Source organism: Rhodotorula graminis (assembly GCF_001329695.1).
Source record: "Rhodotorula graminis WP1 unplaced genomic scaffold RHOBAscaffold_17, whole genome shotgun sequence".
Classification (NCBI taxonomy): Eukaryota; Fungi; Basidiomycota; class Microbotryomycetes; order Sporidiobolales; family Sporidiobolaceae; genus Rhodotorula; species Rhodotorula graminis.
The window spans coordinates 111,611-130,276 of record NW_017264944.1 but is presented as its reverse complement, the minus strand read 5'-3'; the positions used below and the strand labels follow the sequence as shown (position 1 = coordinate 130,276).

At 70.3% G+C, this 18,666-nt stretch overlaps 5 protein-coding genes across 5 annotated transcripts; 2 read left to right on the top strand and 3 right to left on the bottom strand.

Annotated features, from left to right (window-relative positions):
- Positions 1-506: 506 nt before the first annotated feature.
- RHOBADRAFT_65676 (uncharacterized protein) lies at positions 507-2,036 on the bottom strand. Its single transcript, XM_018418756.1, has 4 exons — positions 2,010-2,036; positions 1,629-1,742; positions 1,310-1,378; positions 507-1,238 (listed from the first exon to the last, which is right to left on the bottom strand). Exons 1-4 carry the CDS (start codon positions 2,022-2,024, stop codon positions 957-959), a joined length of 480 nt encoding a protein of 159 aa, XP_018268060.1. The 5' UTR covers positions 2,025-2,036; the 3' UTR covers positions 507-956.
- Positions 2,037-2,278: 242 nt separating this feature from the next.
- RHOBADRAFT_56147 (uncharacterized protein) lies at positions 2,279-9,144 on the bottom strand (the record flags this gene model as incomplete). Its single annotated transcript, XM_018418214.1, has 6 exons — positions 2,279-2,728; positions 2,829-3,703; positions 3,783-5,550; positions 5,619-7,867; positions 7,946-8,701; positions 8,774-9,144. 6 exons carry the CDS (start codon positions 9,142-9,144, stop codon positions 2,322-2,324), a joined length of 6,426 nt encoding a protein of 2,141 aa, XP_018268059.1. The 3' UTR covers positions 2,279-2,321.
- Positions 9,145-9,487: 343 nt separating this feature from the next.
- On the top strand, positions 9,488-10,662 carry RHOBADRAFT_56146 (uncharacterized protein; the record flags this gene model as incomplete). Its single annotated transcript, XM_018418213.1, has 5 exons — positions 9,488-9,503; positions 9,639-10,014; positions 10,092-10,221; positions 10,292-10,454; positions 10,517-10,662. 5 exons carry the CDS (start codon positions 9,488-9,490, stop codon positions 10,549-10,551), a joined length of 720 nt encoding a protein of 239 aa, XP_018268058.1. The 3' UTR covers positions 10,552-10,662.
- Positions 10,663-10,877: 215 nt separating this feature from the next.
- RHOBADRAFT_56145 (uncharacterized protein) lies at positions 10,878-14,246 on the bottom strand (the record flags this gene model as incomplete). The annotated part of the gene is made up of 2 exons (XM_018418212.1): positions 10,878-13,716; positions 13,841-14,246. 2 exons carry the CDS (start codon positions 14,244-14,246, stop codon positions 10,940-10,942), a joined length of 3,183 nt encoding a protein of 1,060 aa, XP_018268057.1. The 3' UTR covers positions 10,878-10,939.
- Positions 14,247-14,545: 299 nt separating this feature from the next.
- On the top strand, positions 14,546-18,108 carry RHOBADRAFT_56144 (uncharacterized protein; the record flags this gene model as incomplete). Its single annotated transcript, XM_018418211.1, has 4 exons — positions 14,546-15,034; positions 15,139-15,607; positions 15,719-16,472; positions 16,591-18,108. The coding sequence occupies 4 exons, from the start codon at positions 14,546-14,548 to the stop codon at positions 17,996-17,998; spliced, it is 3,120 nt and encodes a 1,039-aa protein (XP_018268056.1). The 3' UTR covers positions 17,999-18,108.
- Between the last annotated feature and the right edge of the window lie 558 nt (positions 18,109-18,666).

Here is an 18,666-nt window from a genome sequence, read left to right as displayed (position 1 = left end):
GCGCCCGCTCTTTTGCCGTACCGCACGTGGTCGACCACGACGTGCACACCGACGCACTCGCAGGTCGAGAGCGAGATCCGGGCGCACGAGCGAGCGAGAGCAGCGTGAAAGCGAGCGAGCGAGCGAGCGAGCAGGTCAAAGCGCGTGCGCGGCGCGCTCTCCTCGCGCGCTCTCTCGTTCGTGCCGCTCGTGCGATGACGCTGCTCTGACGCCGAGAGGGAGTAAGAGGGTCGAGCTTGAGAAGGAACGGCGAGCAGGACAGGAGGGACGCGACGAGGGAGGGGAGGCGAGCGGGAGGAGGAAGGTCAAGGTGGACGAGCACGTTGCTCGACGATGCGAGCTCGCCGGTGACTCGGTCGAGCCAGCGACAGGCGAGTGCGAGCACGAGTACCCATGCACGCAGCCGACGAGGAAGACTGGGCAGGCGTGAGAAGCCACGCAACGAGGTCAAAGCGCCTCCTCGTCCCTCTCGCGCTCGACGTGCAGCTCTCGCTCTCGCGCTTCAACACGTCAGGTCTTTCTACGGTTGTTCGTTGTCAACAACTCTCCCATCGTGCGCCGCCACCGCCGCCCGACGACCCATCGAACAAGGACAAACTGAGGTGAGGGGCGTGTGTGAAGGTAGGTAGGTAGGTAAGGGGGAGGTATGCGAGGTGCGGGGGGAGAGAGAGGGGGAAAGGGAGAGAAAGAAGGGGAGGCGGACGAGAGAGACGAGAGAGGTGGTCGATTGAGGAGGACGAGAGAGAGCGAGGGAGGGGGGGAGTGACGGTCGCTAGAGACGCGCCGCCGACTCGCCCGAACCCGACCCAGGACCGCCCATCGACAACCGACACCGCCCCCACCCTTCGACTCGACTCGCCGGGGGGAAACAGAAACAGGGAAAAGGGGTGCGCGAAACAGGGGACCGACAGCGACTCGGGGACTCAGTGAAGAGGACGAGGTGCAACGGGCGCCGTTTACGACTTGGGGGCGGGCTTCCAGCCGAGGCAGTGCTCCTCGCCCATGGCCGACGTGATGGTGACGATGATGTCCTCGCCGTCGTCGAACGCCTTCTGGATCTCGTCGCCGACCTTGTCCTCGGGGACCTTGACGTCGTTCTTCTCGCCGCCGTCCTGGGTGAGGAGGTTGAGGAAGCCCTCGTCGATGTTGACGAGCTGGTACTCGTTGCGGACGACGTGGGGGACGTCCATGTTGTGCGTCGACGGCGACAGGTCCTCGTACTTCTTCTGGGTGAAGATCTGCGAGTCGGCGCGAGGGCCAGGGTTAGCTCGGGGGTGACGGTAACGAGGAGGGAGGACGGGAGACGCACGTCGGTGGCGATCAGGTGAACCTTGGCGTGACCGTGCTTGCCGGTCTTCGAGGTCGACATGTCGATGATCTGGTGCGAGAGTGCGAGGGGTCAGTGCGCTGTTCTGTGGGCGGGGCAGGTCGTCGCCTCGTCGCCCGAGTGCTCCGCTCGCTGCAGCCGCCGTGCGCTCGCCTGCCGACCACCGTTCCACTGCCGCTCTGCCTCGTTCCCATCCTCGACAGCTGGCGCCACCTCGTGCGGGCGGCGCGCACCACGACGGGCGACTCGGGGGAGAGAGGCGACGTGCGTCACTCGGGCGGAACGAGGGCAGAGAGCTCACCTTGCAGGGGCGGCCCTTGATGACGACGTGGCCGTTCTTGCGAAGGGCCGAGCACTGCATCGGGAAGGTGAGCGACGCACCGGCCGAAGCCGTGTCGAAGGTCTGCTGGTGCTGTGGGCGGAGAGCGAGGGAGGAGAGGGTCAGGTCCGACGACTCGCAGCAGACAGAGGGCCCGCGGGCGGGGTTGCGGTGGCGCGTTCGAGAGAGCGAGACGTACCTGCTCCTGTGGGCATGGACGCGGCGGGTGCAGGGGTGCGAGGCGAGGCGGTGGAGCGGCGAGAGGTTTTTGCGACGACGAGGGGCGGTGAGGGGGCAGTGGGTCAGCGCGGTGCGTGCGGGTTTCGGGTGCGACGGGGTGCGAGTCGAGTGGAACTAAGGGCGCACGTCGTCGGACATGATGGAGGTCTGAGGGCGGGGAGGAAGGAGGAGAGCGGGAGGACGACGAGACGAAGCTCGACCAAGCCTGCCCCCTTTTTGCCCCCTCCTCTCTCGTCCGTCTCGCTCTCTGGGCCGCTTCGAGAGCCTCGCACGATCTCACACAGGCCTCACTCGAGTGCCTGCCCAACAGCAACCAGCGGCGAGGTCGAGACGGCGAGCCGCTTCGTCCCTCCTCGTCGTCTCTCCTCGCTCTCTCGCTCGTCACAGCCATGTCCGCAAACGAGGATGCAATACAAGCTCGCTTCCACCACCCCTCTAGTTGGTCGTGTCCAAGTACTGGTCCAGGTCCTCGCCGAGGTGCTCCTCGATGCGCTTGATGAGCCGGCGCGTCGCCGCCTCGACCCCTCCCTCGGTCTCCTCGCGCGCCTCTGCGAGGAACGGCGTCGTCTCGGGCACGAGCGCGAGCATGTCGTCGCCGACCGCTTGCCACAGCGCGTCGAGCGCGTCGACCGCGTTGCGCTTGACGCGCACGTCGTCCGACCGCGTCAGGTGCAACACGTGCCCGTTCAACTGCTTGAGGTGCGACTCGTGGGCGGCGACGAGCTCGCCGAACGACGACAGGAGCGGCAACAAGGACGCGACCGGGAACAGCGACGACGGCGCCTCGAGTTGGCGCGCGAGAGGGCCCGACAGCTTGGCCAGGCGTTGGGCCGACCAGAAGCCTGCACGCGAGAGAGAGAGCGAGAGAGAGCGTCAGTTCGTCGGTCGTGACACCCTCGAGAGCATAGACAGGCTCGAAAAGAGAGAGAGCGGGGGACGCACCGCTCTCGTCGTACTCGAACGACTTGGCGAGCGCCGAAGCGACGGCCTGCCACAGGTCCGGGTCGCGCACGTCGCCCTTTGCCGCCGCGTCGAGGAGCTCGACCGTCTGGTCGAGCATGAAGGAAAAGTACGGCACAAAGATGCTCCGCAGCTGGCCGAGGAGGCGGTCGACGACCTTGTACAGGACCGTGCGTCGCGCGACGAGGCCCGGGTCGGCGATGCTCGTCGACTGCGCGTCGCCGGCCTCGGCGAGGTCGATGACGGCCCAGTCGTACGTGCGCAGGAACAAGGGGCGGAACAGCTGCTCGTTGAGCTTGAGGATGAACTGGACAAACGCGCCGAGCGCGTTGTCCTCGATCGCGACCACGTCGTCGTCGTCGAGCTCGGCGGCGTGCACCCGGCGCAGGTCAAACACGCCGAGGAACAGCTTGAAGATGGCGCGGTAGTTGCTGCCGACGTCGGCCGTCTTGCCGTACCGCAGCGTGCGGTTCAACAGGTCGAGCAGGCCGACGAGCGGCTCGCGCTCCTTGCCGTCGAGCGACGCGTGCAGGCGGATGATGGCCGGGTACAGCGCCTTGGCCGGCAGCTTCTTGGCCGCCGTCGACAGGAGCGCCGCCCGCGCTTTCGCCGCCGACGCGCCCTTGACCCGCGACAGCGACATGAGCTCGGGCGAGAGCGCCGCCGCAAACACCTTGTCGAGCTGGCCGCCGATAAAAGTCGGCACCGAGCTGAACAGGCCCTCGAGCGTCGAGTAGGCGCCCGAGATGAGCGCGCTCGCGCCCGCGGCGCCGGCACGGGCCTGCGACTTGAGGACCTCGAGCGCAAAGTTGACGAGCTTGCTGACGAGCGGGATCAGGCGCGGGCCGAGGCGGTTCCTGCAGCGCATCATGTGAGACTGTCAGGGCGTGCCACGGGACAAGAAAGAGAGAGAGAGAGAAAGAGAGGGCGACGCACGAGAGCTTAGTGAGGACGGCAAAGGCGGCGGCGCGAGTCTTGTCGTCGCGGTGGTCGTCGCCGGCGATGTCGATCAGCGCCGGCACCGTCTTGGCGAGCGCGGCGTCCTCGTCCGGGAAGACCGAGTCGGCGACGGCGTCGAGCGTCTCGAGCGCGCCCGAGATGTCGTCTGCTGCGGCGGCCTCGAGCGAGTCGGCGCTCGCGACGAGGACGTCGTGCACCTTGTCGACGACGGCGACGACGGCGACCGACAGGTCGGCGCGACGGGCCGGCTTGACGTGCGGGAGGCGCGCGCGGAGGAGCGCGAACGCGCGAGGCTTGATCGACGGGTCGGCGAGCTCGAGGAGCCACAGGAGGGCGTCGGCAAACGTGCGCGTCGACATGAGCGCGACGGTCGCGTGCACCACGTAGTCGGCGCCCTCGACGAGGTCGGCGCGGTCCTCGGCCGGGAATGAGTCCGACGTCGCCGTCGACAGGTCGAGCAGGGCGCGGACGAGCTCGGTGAGCGAGATGTCGACGGCGCTCGCGACGGTCGCAGTGCGCGCCGCGTCGACCTTGCTGACGAGCTGCTTGGTCTCGAGCGCAAAGGCGACAAAGTTGAGGAGCGCGAGCGCCTGCTGCTTGGCCTGGGTGGGCGCGACCGGGTCCTCGCCGGCGGCGACGACGGCGGTGGCGGGAGCCGGCTCGAGGAACGACGGCACGAGGGCGACGACTTGCTGGAGCTCGTCGACGACCTGCAGGTACGCCGAGAGCTGCGTCGCGACGTCAAAGTGCTCGACGAGGGCGAGCGGCAGGGCGGCCGCATCGCTCGACTTGTTGCCCGCCTTGTCGACGAGGAGCATGGCGACGGCCGACAGGAACTGCTTGGCGCCGAGCGTCTCGACGAGGCGCGTGAACAAGTTGATGCGGCGGTGGCGCGGGACGTGGGCGGCCGCGTCGGTAAACGCGCGCAGGAGCTCGCGCAGCTCGGCGAGGAGGCTGTCGCGGTCGCCGGCCGTCTTCTTCTCCATGGCCTGGACGAGCGCAGGCACGATGTTGTCGAGCGTCTGGTCGACCACGCGGAGCGAGTAGGCGTCGTCGCGCTGGAGGACGTTGGCGCCCATGAACGTGAAGATGGGCATGACGTTGTGCACGAGCTGGTCGGGGACGAGGGGCCCGAGCTGCGACAGGAGGAGGAGCGACTGCGAGTACGTCTGCGGGTTGATCGACGACCGCATAAAGTCGAGGACGGGCGCCATCCGGATCGAGTGGGCCGAGACGCCCGACGACGGCTGGACGTTCTCGACGACGCGAGCCAGCGCGCCGAGGATGAGCTGGCCCGGGTACGACACGTCGGTCTGGCCGGCCGTCGACGGCAGCTCGACGAGCGTCGCGAGGAGGTCGAAAAGGCCGAGGAGGAGGCCGTGCGACGCCGGGACCGTCCCGAACTCGACCGACTCGAGGACGACGACGAGCTCGGGCAGGCGCTCGGTGCGGCTCGCCGTCGACGCTGCGCCGACCGCGATCGAGGTGCGACCGCGCTTGGCGCCCTTGGCGGTCGGCGGCGCGAGCGTGTTGCGCACCTCGTTCAAGAACAGGGTGACCGTCTCGCCGTCGGGCTTGGCGGCGCGGATGCAGGCGAGCACGTCGGACGCGACGCGAGCGTCGGACGACACGGCGAGCTTGACGAGGCGCTTGAAAAGCTCGAGGCGAGTCTCGCCGCGCACGGTCGAGAAGACCGACTTGGCGACGAGGCGCAGGGCCTCCTTGCGGAGGACGGCGCGCAAACCTGCACGCAGAGAGGTTCCGAGTCAGTCACGGTGTAGAGAGACCGAGAGAAGGAAAGGGAGGACGCACCAGTCGAGTCCTGGGTCTCGAACGCGGCAACGAGCGAGTCGACGGCGCCGGCGTCCTCGAGCCACTTGCGCTGCGCGCCGTCGAACGGCTGGAGCACAAGCCGAGCGTACTCAACAAGCGTGTCGTACTCCTCGGCGGCGCCGTGCGCGTCGACCGGCGCGTCGACCGCCTCCTGCACGAGGGCGACGAGCGCCGCCGCCTTGTCGCGGTCCTTGACGCCCTCGAGGGCGGCGAGGAGGCGCGTGCGCGCGACGAGCGACGACTGCCACGCCGCGACGTGCGATGCGAGGTAGGTCGCGGCGCGGAACGAGAGGGCGGCCTTGCGCTTGCGCGTCTCCTTGGTCGGCGAGTCGGCCGGGGACGGGACGTCGAGGAGCGAGGCGTGCAGCGTCGCGAGGTGCGTCGGCGAGAGGGTCAACTCGGTGCGCGACGCGAGGACCTTGTCGACGTAGGCCGACACGTCGGGCGCGTCGAGGTACTTGAGCGCGGTCGGGGTCGCGGTCGGGCCGTAGAACTTGTCGCGGCCGTGCACGACGCCGACCTTGGCCGCCGAGGACGACTTGGCCGAGAGCGTGAGGCGCACGGCGTCGAGAGCCCGGAGCGCCTCGGCACGGACGCGCTTGTCGCCGTCGGCGAGCGCGACGATCAGGCTCGGGACGACGACCTGCCAGTCGACGAGCTTGCCCTTGGGCGAGGCCGTCGCCGCCGCGAGAACCTCGACGAACGCGGCGGCGTCGCGCAGGGCGGCGAGGCGCAGCTCGACCGAGACGGTGCTCGGCGGCGCGGCGTAGATGGACGCGAGGAAGGCGACAGCGTCGTCCGTCACGAGCGCGCCGAACAGCGTCTCGAGGATCGACGCGGCGAGCGCGCTCGACGCAGGCGACGCCGAATGAGCGTGCGCGAGGCGGTACGCCGCGAAGCACAGGTCGCGGTAGGCGACCTCGACGGGAGCGGGCGTCGGCGCGAGCCAGGTCCAGCTCGCCTCCTTGAGCGGGTGGACGGCCTTGAGCGCGCCGACGAGAAGCGCGGCGCGCAGGTGCTGCTGCGTCTTGTCGGCCGTCGGCTTGGCGAACGCGGCGTTCTGGACCGACGTCGCGACGACACTCGAGTTGCCGGCGTCGAGGAGGTCGGCGGCGTGTTCGGGCGAGGCGGCGACGAGACCGTCGAGGCCCATCTGCTGGACCTTGAGCACGTCGACGACGGCGACGACGAACTGGACCCGGCGACTCTTCTCGAGCTTGCCGGCGAGGCGCAGGGCGACAAGGAGCGCGAGCGCGAGCGGCTCGCCCTGCGCCGACGCGACCTGCGCGAGGAGGAACGCGACGGCGGCGTCAACGGCCTCGCTGCTCGCGCCGGCCATGTTCTTGGCGACGACCTCGACGACCTTGTCGGCCGCGGCGGGCGATACGTCCTCGACCGAGTGCGGCAGCGCCGCCGAGACGCCCTTGAGCCAGACGTGCATCTTCTCGAGCTCGGAGCCCTTGAGCGCCTTGAACGCGGCGAGGCGGGTGCGCGGGTCGGCCTTGGCGACGAGGAGGCGCGGCCAGAAGACGTCCTCGACGACGTCGTTGGCGTGCGACGGGTGCTGCTGCACGAAGCGGCCGGCGAGGTACGGCAGGACGACGGCGAGGTAGTCCTCCTTGTGCGACGATGCGACGGCGGGCACGACGGCGGCGAGGACCTCGTCGGGCGACACGTGCGCCTCGAGGACGGCGTGGTGCTCCTTGGCGAACAGGACGCTCGCGACGTCCTTCTCGGCCTCGGCGAGGCGCGCGATGAGCGTGTCATGCACGAACCCGGCGTTGCCCTGCTCGACGATGGCGTCGGCGTTCTCGAGCACGTCGCGCAAGGCCGAGACGCGGATCGCGACGTCGGGCGCCGAGGCCGACAGGACGAGGGCGGCGGCGGCGGCGTGGTCCGACGAAAGGGCCTCGCCGCCGAGGACGGCGTTCATGGCCTGGAGGACGCGCGGCAGGGACTCCTTGTCGCCCGACTGGCGCGCGCGCGAGGTCGCGAGCTTGGACTGGGTGGCCCACACGGCCGGGTAGCGCTGGTAGACCTGCGCCATGGGCTTGACGAGCTTGCTCGGCGACGCGGTCGGCGTGCGGATGATGGCGGCGAAGCACGACGCGAGGAGGTGCGAGATGATGGGCTCGGGGAGGGTGACGAGGGCGTCCGAGTCGAGCGAGGCCGACGGGCGAGGGATCAGGGTCGACGAGAGGAGGGCGAGGCAGTCCTCGGACGTGAGCCTGTCGGTGCGCGCGAGTCAGTAACAGGCGACATTCCTGGCGAGAAAAGACGAAGAGAGAGAGGGAGAGGGGACGCACGCCTCCTGGGCCAGGGTCTGGAGGAACGGCTTGAGGAACCGCGACGCGTCGTACTGGTTGCTGAGCTGGATGACGAGCTCGTCGAGCTTGGCGGTGCGCAAGAGCGACTTCCACCCGCTGTTGCCGAGGAACTTTTTGCCCTCGGGCACGGCCACCTCGTCCTCGCCGAGCTGGCTGATGACGACGAGCGTCGTGACGAGTGCCGCGTCCGTCTCGTCGTCGGCGACGTGGGTGCGCGCGCGGTTGCTCACGACGCCCTTGAGGACGACCCGGAGCGTCTCGGCGTCGAACGGGTTGTGCATCGCGAACCGGGCGACGAGGATGTACGACGCGATGAGGGTGTCCGGGTGCGCGCGCGCCGTGCGCAGGACCTCGAGGACGGTCGACAGGACGGCGGCGCGCTCGCCGTCGGGCAGGCGCGTGCCGGCGCGGTCGAGGTAGCTCGCGACCGACTGGAGCCAAAAGGCCGTCAGGGCGCGGTGCGGCACCTCGCCGTTCTCGAGGTATGACAGCGGGAGGTGGAGCACAAAGTCGAGGAGCGGGCGGGCGGTCGGCGCCGCGTCGAACGGCGGAAGGAGGTCGACGATGGCGGTCAGGTCGATCGGGGCGAGCGACTTCTTGGCGGGGAGGAGGCCGGCGAACGCGGTGCCGGCCATGGTCGACTCGGCGACGAGGTTGAGAGCCGAGGGGAAGTGCGGCGTGTTGTGGTACGGCAGGAGGAGGGCGATGAGGCCGGGCACGTTGAAGTCCTGGACCCTGGAGGAGGAGGAGAGGCGGGTCAATTCTCGGGCTCATGCTGTGCGCCGAGCGGTGGACAGGAAGACGCACCTGAAGCGCCGGACGAGCCACTCGAGGACGACGCCGGCGGGCTTGAGGAGCATGTGCTTGCCGAGGGCGCGCAGGACCTTGTCGACCGAGCGGCCGACCTTGTCGTTCTCGTCCTTTGTGAGGCCGGTGCGGTCGAGCGACTTTGCCTGCTCGCCGAGGATCTCCTTGAAGTGCAGGCCGAAGAACGGGTCGAGGGCCGACAGCTGGTCCCAGGCGTTGGCGGCGATCGAGTGCAGGTCGGCCGTCGTCAAGGTCGAGGCATGGCGCGAGGTGTATATGAAGCTCGGGATGTTCTTGAGGGCCCTGGTCGACGACAGGCGGGCCGAGTCGACCGTCTGGCGCGCCTGGAGCTGGGCGGCGAGCGACGACATGGCGGCGAGGAGGCGAGCTCGGTCAAGGTGTGTGGGTGGCGCTGGGCTGCGCTGTCCTGGTGGGAGGAGCGAGGCTCTTGTGGGTGCACTGGCTCGAGCTGCGAGCCGAAGTGACTTGACGAGGGCGAGGTCCAGCTCGTTGCTCTCGTCGTCGAGCTCAGTCTCGTGTCTCATCAAATCGCTCGCTCCCACCTCGTGCGACGAGCTCCTTCAAGTGGATGCAGGCTCAAGTGATCCTCCTCTTGCGCATCCTGTGGCAATCCAGGGACGACGAGCCCTTGTAGTTAGCGCTGACGAGCGTACGGTCGAAGTTCGGCCGAACCGGGAGGCGGTGCAAACTGCCATGCGGGGGGGAGCTTGTGGTCGGTGTTGCCTCTCTCTCCCTCGCTCTTCACCCTCGCTCCGAGTACACGCACAGCAACCATGAGTGAGTCCCCGCAACTCCCACCAACCCGCTCCCGTCAGCCACAAACTGACCCTCCCCGCCCTCGCAGACTTCACCCCGCCGCCGCCGCAAGTGCACCACGGCTGGCCGCCCTCGGGCGCGCCCAAGGAGCTCGTCGACTTCTATCGCGACAAGGCCCGCGCCATGAACCGCGCCGCCGCCGAGAAGAAGGAGCAGCAGCCGCCTCAACAGCAGCAGCACCAAGGGCCGCTCGAGCTGCACGTCTACCGCGACGAGCGCCTGTTCGGCAAGGATGACATCATCACCGGGCCCGACAAGCAGCAGATGCTCTATTACCTACGGTTCCCCGTCAAGTTCTTCAGCGGCCGGTGGGACCTGTCGCTCCGTCGCGGCGGGCCCGACGGCCCCGAGGTGGCACACATCGACAAGGGCACGTTCGGCGACTCGTTCGACATCTCGTTCGTGTGCGTGCACGCCCTCTCCTTCCCTCTCAACGAGCGCCCCGACTGACCTTCCCTCTACTCGCCGCGCGCGCTCGCAGCAACGGCCCACAGATCAGGTGCCAGCGCACCGGCCTCATCTCGACAAAGTACCTGTTCCAAGGCCAGGGCGGCTCAGCCTACTACTGCTGGAAGAGCGACGGGCACTTCCTATCCCAAATGAACTACACGGTCTGTCCCGGCGCTTTTGCTCCCCTCGCCGTCGTCATTCTGTTCACTCACGACGCTCACGCGCATGCAGCTCTTCCGCGAGGACGACCTCGAGCTACCCAAGGAGCAGCGCCGGCCCCTCGCGCACTGGAGGACGTCGAACTTCTCGTTCGGCAAGGACGGCGTCCTCACGATCAACCCCGAGGCCCTCAACGAGGTCGAGCTCATCCTCGCAACCGCGCTCGGCATCGAGGGTCCGTCCCTTCTCTCCCCCTCACTCTCCCCTACCCATTCTGACCCCCGTCGCAACCTGCAGAACGCGCTCGCGAGCGCCGCAACCGGAACCGGTGATCCCGTCGCGCCTCTCTCCCTGTCTCTCTCCCTGAGATCTGTACATAGTCGAATCCTTTCGTGCCCCTCTTCTCTCGATGCCTAATCAAGCCTCCTTCGTGTTCTGCTCGACGCGAAAGAGAGAGAGAGAGAGAGAGCTCGACTTGAGAAGGTCCGCTCGGGCCCTCTCTCCGACGACGAGCTCGCGCATCTCTCGCGGGGCACCTCCACGCGATACACTGGCATTCTGCGCGAGTTCGCGTCTAAAGCGAGAGCGAGAGCGAGCTCAAAGCCAACTAGCCAAGGCTACCCTCGCGCTCTCGTCGACCGCGAGAACGCCCATCTCGTCGCGGGCGCGGCACAGGCTCGTCAATGCACCTGCTCCTCTGCTCTACAAGGCCCGGCTCGCTCACAAGCCGCCGAACCCGGGCAAGCCCGCAAAGACGCCCTGCGCGAGACTCTGCTCGACGGCGCGCTCGACATCGTCGTGCTGCTCCTCCTCGCCCTCGCCCTCGCCCTCGCCCTCGCCCTCGGGCACGGGCGCCTCGTCGACGCCCGGCTCGTGCGAGGCATCGTGCGAGGCATCGTGACCGTGCTCGCCGACGTCGCCGTCGTGCATCGCCGCGTCGCCGTCGCCGTCGGGCTGGGCGTGCGGCGTCGGCTCGAGCGCCGGGTCGAGCGACGACGAGCCTGGGGCGCCGAGCGCCGGGTCGAGCGACGAGTCGTGCTGCTGCGCCGAGATCGACGTAGGCGGTGGCTCGGACGCCGAGACATGCGTGTCGAGGGCGGCAGCAGGCGGAGGAGGTGGAGGAGGTGGAGGTGGCCGAGGCGCGCGGCTGTGCGTCGTCGAGTCGAGCTGCATCGAGTCGGCCGCGTTGGTCGTCGACGATGCCCAGGCACCGTTGCTGTGCGCCTCGGACGGTGCGCTCGCGCTCTCGCCCGGCGCCGCCGCCGCCGTCGTCGCCGAGCCGGACCCGAGTCCGCCGGCCTCGAGGAGCCAGTCCGGGTAGTTGAACGAGGCGTCGACGGCTGCGGCAGCGGTAGCCGACGACGACGACGCAGCGACGGCTGCAGCGGCCGACGACGACGCGAGGTCGAGGGGCATGCCCGCGCTCAGCTGGGCGAGCTGCGTGTCGAGCTCTGCGTCGCCCGTGCTCCCGCCGACGAACGCCGTGCCGCCCGGCGTCGCCGCCGCGAACGGCGTCGCGGCGCCACCACCAGGGAACGGCGCCGGGCTCCCGAACGTGTTCCACGGCGTCGCGATCTGGGCGAGCGAGCCCTCGCGCGTCTGACGCCCGGCGCCGCCAAACGCGTCGCCGCCGCCGCTCCCGCCGCCGCCGCCACGGTTGGCCGCCGAGTTGGCGCCGCCGCCGCCGAGCTTGAGCTTGATGCCGCCTGCACCGCTGCCGGACGCGCCGCCAGCTCCACCGCCGCCGCCGTCGCCGCCCGAGAACGTGTCGTCCTCGCCGAACCGCTTTGGGAGCTTGCGGTCGTGACGGCGCTCGGGCCAGTCGACGCCGCTCAGGGCGAGGAGCGCCGTGTTGCCGACGTACTCGTAGTTGAGCGCCTCGCCCTTTGGGCCGAGCGGACCCGGCGGGCCGATGCGGCCGAGGCGCGCAAAGAGGGCAATGTTGGGGTGCAGCTGGTCCTTGTGCGACGGGCGCGGGTCGAACTGGAGCGGGAACGAGAGCTCGCGCGCGATCGAGCTGAGGGGGGTCGGGACGCGAGGGTTGGGGCCTGGCGCGGGCAGGACGGACGAGGTCGATGCCGGGTGGTACGGGACCGGGTTCGAGATGGTCCAGGGCAGGTTCGTGTTGAATGGGTGCAGGGCGGCGGTCGGTGCGAGGTCGGGGAGGAACCCGGGCGGGAGCGTGCTCTGGCGCAGAGGGGCGGCGTACGGCAGCGAGCCGAACAGCGAGTCGCTCGAGATGCTCAGCTCCGGGTGCCGGGGCTGGTACGCGATGTTGCCCGCCGCGCTGCGACGCAGGGCGTTCGGGCGCAGGTACGTCGGCTGGTGCGGGATGAGGGGCTGGATCTGGGCGAACGCGCCGAGCGAGGTCGACGCTGCCGGCGGCGGCGACAAGCTGCGCCGCCTCGCGCCCGCGTCGCCGCCTGCTGCTGCTGCTGCCGCCCTCCTGCGCCGCTTCTTCTCGCGCTCCTCGGCGTCGCCGCCTGCTCCTCCTCCCTCGACCCCATCGACAGCCGCACCTCGCGCCGCCGCCTCGGCCGCCGCCGCCGCTGCCGCCGCCGCCCGGCCCCTCGGCGAGCTCGGCGTCGGCAAGCTGTGGCCAAACTCGCTCGCCATGGTCGCGAGCGAGCTGGCTGAGTACGGGATCGGGTCCTCCCACGGGTCGCCGCCCTGGGCGCCGCCGAGCATGAGCGCCTGGGCGACGCGCGACGCGCCCGCCTGATGCTGCTGCTGGGCCGTCTGGGCCGCGAGCGCCTCGCGCTCGCGCTTCTCGAGCTCGGCGCGGCGGCGGCGCCGCGCGGCGGCCGAGTCCGACTCGCGCTCGTGGCCGGGGAACGGCGGGAAGAAGGGCGGGACGTGCGGCGGGATCGACGAGGGGTCGCGCCAGGCGGGGAAAGGGCGCGACTCGTCCGTGTCGGCGGGTGGTGCGGCGCCCTCGGCGCCGGTCGGGAAGAGGGACAGGGAGGAGAGGGAAGGAGGGCCGAGGAGCGAGATCGAGTCGATGGGCCGCCCGGCGAGGTCGAGCGGGTGAAAGACGGACGCCGTCACGTCGCCGACGCCGTTGACGCCGTTGGTCCCAGCGCCGAGGGCCGACCCGCCCGGACCGAGCCCGAGCGAGTCGAAGAAGGCGGCATCGTCGTCGCCCGCGCCCGTCAACAGGCCGCCGAGATCGTCGAGCGCGCCGCCGAACCCGTTCATGCCGCCCGCCGCCGCCGCCGTCGCCGCCGCCTCCTGCGCCATCTCGTCATCGCCGTCGCCCGCCTTGGCTGACGACGCTGGCTGCGCATCGGCGCGCTGCGGCGGCGGCGAAGCGAGCTCGTCGTCCGAGACGGAGCTCGCGGGGGACGAGCTCGAGGGCGTCGCGGCGGCGTCGCGGCCGTCGTCGGTGGGCGAGGGGAGCGACTTGGCGTAGGCGATGAGGTCGAGCTCGGAGGGGTTGAGCGGGTCGTAGGAGAGTTGGGCGAGCGGGAGCTGGGGAGGTGGAGGGGCGAGGCGGTCTGCGGGGGCAATTGCGTCAATATGTCTCGTGATCAACAACGACCTAGGTGAGGAGAGCAAGCACACGAGTGCCTGGTCTCCCACCAAGTACTGCCGCGCGAGAGAGAGGAACGAGGAGCGCACCTTGGAGACCTCGGGCGAGCTGGGCAATCTGGCCAGCCTCCTCCTCGACGCCGTCGTGGCCGCGCAAGGCCTCGTCGGTGAGCTCGTCGATGCCGTCCTGGCCAGGGAAGCCGAGCTGAGCGAGTGCGTGGGCGAGGTCCCACACGGCGGCTTTGTCCCGCCCGGCGTGGTTGGCGGCGGTCGCGGCGGTCGCAGCTGCGAGCGAGAGGTACGACTGGAGGAGGTGGGCGAGCGTGTCGAGGGCGTGGGTGCGCGCGTGCGTGAACCCGAGCGGCGCGCCGGCGTTGGCCCCTGGTCCCGACGACGACGAGTGGGCGGCCGCGGTCGAGGCAGACGCGCGCGAGACGAGGACGAGGGTGCACAGGTGGACCAAGTGCGCTGGTAGCGCATCGCCGCTGCTGCTCATGGCGGGCCCGGCGGCTGGGGCTGGCGGTACAGAGCAGGGAGCGAGAGATGAGCGAGCGCGACGAGGAGGACGGCGAAACCACCGGCTCTCGCTCTCTGGCTCTCGGGGGAGCTTGGTCGATTTTGTGTGCGGCCAAGTTACTGTCACAAGTAGCTTGCACCCTTGAAGGCCCCAGTCAAGAGACGAGGCGAGGCGGCCTCGGTCCCCCCCTCCCCACCCCGTCACTCTGCTCTCCTCGATCCTCGCCCTCCCCTCTGCCCCTCTCCACCGGCCGCCCCTACGCTCGCACCGCTGCCAGCATGGCCGCAGTCAACCCGAGCATGTACGCCGACTCGTTCGCCCAGGCCCGCTCTCCGCCCTCCGTCTTCACTGCCGTCTCGACCCGGCTCGGCGTCCAGCGCGCCCTCACGGCCGACCTCGCCGCCTTCCTCCACGAGCGCGCCCTCGTCGAGGAGCACTACATCCGCCAGCTCGAGAAGCTCGGCAGCCGCCTCCACTCGCAGCAGAAGGACGCCTTGTTCCGCGAGCAGCAGCAGCTCGCCCTCTCGCAGCGCGACCAGGACCGCGCCCTCGGCCAGCAGTGGGCCACCTTGCGCCGCACCATCGAGTCGGACCTCGCCGAGACGGCCCGCGTCCACGACCGCTGGCGCGCAAAGGTCGACAAGGAGGTCGCCCAACCTCTGCGCGACTCGCTCGCAAAGGGCGACTGGGCCAGGTGGAACCAGCAGGAGCAGAACCTCGCCGCCCAGGTCAAGGAGTACGACGCCCTCGTCGACAAGGTCCAGAAGGTGCGCTCCAACCCTCTCTCTCTCTCTCTCGAGCCGCAACCCACCCGCTCCTCCCAGCGCGACTTCGACTGACTCTTTGTCCCTCGTGCGGACCCACTACGCAGGCGCAGCAAAAGTCGACCAAGTCGGGCAAGTCGGCGTCGTCCAAGCAGCTCCAGTCGCAGTCGGCCCTCGCCTCGCTCGGCTCGTCCCTCACGTCCGCGCTCCCGGCCTTCCTCAGCCAGTCGCAGCAGCTCGACCTCGCGCACGGCGCCCTCCTCAAGCAGCACCTCGTCCTGTGCGGCACCCACACGAGCGACCTCGGCCGCGACCGCATGGAGGCGGGCGAGCGCCTCCTCAACCAGGTCCTCGCCGTCGACGAGGGCGCAGAGGCCCAGGAGTGGGCCCTCCGCGAGGGGCAGCGCCTCGGCGGCGGCGCAGGCGGCCAGGCGAGCTCGCAGCTCGCGACCGTCGGCGAGTTTGGCGAGGCGCCGAGCAATGGCGGCGTGGCGAGGGCCGACAGCTTGCTCGACCGCGACGACGCGGCGAGCACCGTGAGCGGCGCGACGGGCGTCAGCCGTTCGCGCACCATATGTGCGTCTCCCTCTCCCTCTCTCTCTCTGTCTACATCGAGCGCCGCCCAAACTCGCCCCGGCCCGAGAACGACGAGAACTGACCGCGCTTCGGCCCTCGTCTCGCGCGCAGCTCGCCCGACCGCCTCGTCCACCGCACCTCCCCCAGCCGTCCCGCTCCCGCTCCCGACCGCCGCCGACGCCGACACGCGCTCGGTGCGCTCGTCGTCCAACACGTCCAAGCCGACCTCGAAGCTCGGCAGCAAGTTCTCGGCCATCCTCGGCGGCGGCGGCGGCTCGTCGTCGTCCTCGTCGTCCAAGCGCGACCGCTCGAGTTCGATCCCCAACTCGGCAAAGTACGCCAACTTTGCCGGGTCGTCGTCGGACGCGCCGCCCGTGCCGCCCGTCCAGCAGCAGCAGCAGCAGCCGTCGTTCGCTCGCCGCGAGACGGACGCGAGCTCGCTGTCGGGCAACGGCGGCGACCTGCTCGGCGGGCGCTCGGGCGCCGGCGCGCTCGCCCCGCCGCTTCAGCCCGAGAGCCGCGACAAGCGCAAGTCGCTCATGCCCGGCTCTGGGGGCTCGGGCGGCGGCCTGTTTCGCCGCGCGAGCAGGGCCAACACGCTCCAGGACGACGAGGGCACTGCGGCGTACCAGCAGCAGCAGCAGGCGCAGTACGCCTCGGGCCCGATGAGCGCCGAGCCGCTCGGCGGCGCAGGTGCGGGTGCGGGTGCGGGTGCCGGCGGCGCGCCGAGTGTCGACGCCGAGGGCTACTCGCTGCCGCCGGACGGGTACGACCGGGCGATCGGCGACTCGGGCGCGGGTGCGAGGGGCGCGAGCCGCAACTTGATGGACGACGAGGACGAGGACGACTTGCCGCTCAGCAGCAGGTGCGCCCGCGTTCTCTTCTTCCTTTCCCTACCCTCCTCTCTCCCTTCCTCGTCGCTCGAGGCCGACCTCCTTCTTCAAGAACCTCGCCGCTGACGCTCCTCGTCCTCGTGGTCGCAGCGTCCCCAAGCTCTCGATCGCGCCCTCGCCTCTCCCGCCCAGCTCGCCGACCATGCCCCAAGAAGACGAGCAAGCGCGCCTCGCCGCCCTCGAGAGCGTCAAGTCGGCCCTCGGCGCACCCGCAGGCGGCCTCGGCCGTCGCACGACGACCAACCGCGGCCGGCGCGGTACCGACCCGGCTTCGGCCTCGGCCTCGCCCACCGCGTCGTCGGCGCAGCGCAACACGCTGTACGCGCCCAACGAGCGGCAGGACAGCACGCTGAGCAGCGTGAGCGCGACGAGCGAGGACGACACGCCGCTCGCCCAGGTCGCCGAGAAGCACCGCCGCGCGCCGCCGCCGCCGCCGACCGCCCGCGCCACGTCGCCCAACGGCGCTCGGCCGCTCAGCGCCTTTGTCGCGTCGCCGACGGTGGCGGGCGGCGAGAGCCCGTTCACCGGCAGCAGCAGCGGCGGCGTCAGCGCCGCCAACGCCGTCGTCGCCCCGCCGCTCGCGAGCCCGACCGGCTCGAGCTCCGGCTTTGGCTCGTCGGGCGCGTTCTCGCCGGCGGCCGTCCCGGGCCGCACCATGTCGGTCCTGAGCGCGACGTCGTCGCTCGGCTCGTCGGCCCACCCGGCCGGCGGCGCCGGAGCGAGCTCGCGCCCGGATCCGTTCGCGCACGCGACGGCGCCCGGCCTGCGCGCGAGCGTGACCGAGAGCGTCAGTGCGCTGCTCAAGGGCGGCGAGGTGACGCGCGCACTCGTCACGGGCGAGGTCGCGCTGTCGCACCGCTCGGCAGCCTCGGTCGGCGAGGAGGTCCAGCTGCGCGTGACGGGCCTCGACGGCGCCGAGAAGGTCGCGCCCAACACGACGTTCCTCCACCCGTCGTCTGCCGGGACGCCGGGCGAGTTCTCGCTCGCGTCGAGCTTTGCGGCGACGACGGCCGGGTCGACGACGCCGGTCCTCAAGTACGCGCTGTCGGCCTCGTCGTCGAGCGTCATCCCGCCGCTCAGCGTCAAGCCGACGTGGCGAGTCGAGCCGGGCCTCGCGCGCGCCATCGTCGCGTACGCGCCGCTCGCCCAGTCGCCGCTTGTCAGCCAGGGCGCCCAGGTCGACGACGTGCGCATCGAGCTGCACCTCGCGTCGGGCACCATCTCGTCGTTCCAGGCCAAGCCCCAGGCGCAGATGCTCCCCTCGGGCAAGGGCATCGTCTTCTCGCTGCCGGCCGGCGCGGCCCAGAGCGACGGCAAGCTCCTCGCGTCGCTCGTCACCGTGTCCGAGGGCGGCGCGCCCGCGCAGCCGGGCAACGTCGTCGTGCACTGGGTCGTCAGGGGCGCGACGGCTGGCAGGGTCGGCGTTGAGCGGGTCGAGGGCGGCGAGCTTGACGAGCTGAGGCGGGAGGTTACGAGCGGAAAGTACCTCGCCGCGTGAGGCGCTCGTCGGCGCGCAAAGTTGGCCTCGGCTGTCGAGGTCTAGATATCCGTAGTCTGTCCACTCCGTCTCTCTGTGCTGCTGCCACTCTAGTTCGAGTTATCCTCGTCGTCGTCGAGAGGAGAGTTTGAGAGCGTTCTCGTCGCAGCTGGCCTCGTTCGCCCGGAAGCTACGCAAGCGAATGCTCCAGAGTGAGTTGCCAGCGTCTGTCACGCGTGGCAGCATCGAGCTGATCGAGACAAAGGTGAGGCGGGTGCGCCGGGCCGGAGCCTCGAGGAGGAGCCCGCTCAGCTCTTGCTCGCTCGTCTGCACAGCTCGCCCGTTCGACAGCGACCAGCCAGCTACAAGCAGCAGGGCTTTTCGGGCCCACTCGACCTCGCCACTCGTCCGCCCGACGTCGTCAAGCGGCGCCAATCCACCTCCCGTTCTCATCAGCGCCGCCGCACGCTCCTCCCTCCTCGTCGCCCACCTCGCCGTGCAGCGACAAGCTCGACTGCCCTGAGCACTCCCGCTGGCCGACAGGTGCGCCTCACCTTTCCCTTGTACCTCCCTCGGTCGTGAACGGGGGGCGAGTCGGAGGTCGTCGCTGCTGCAGTGCGCCGAGGGAGCAGCGCTGCTCTGCCGGCTCGAATGCATGCTTGCCGGGCGAGCAAGCAGGGCGGACAGGG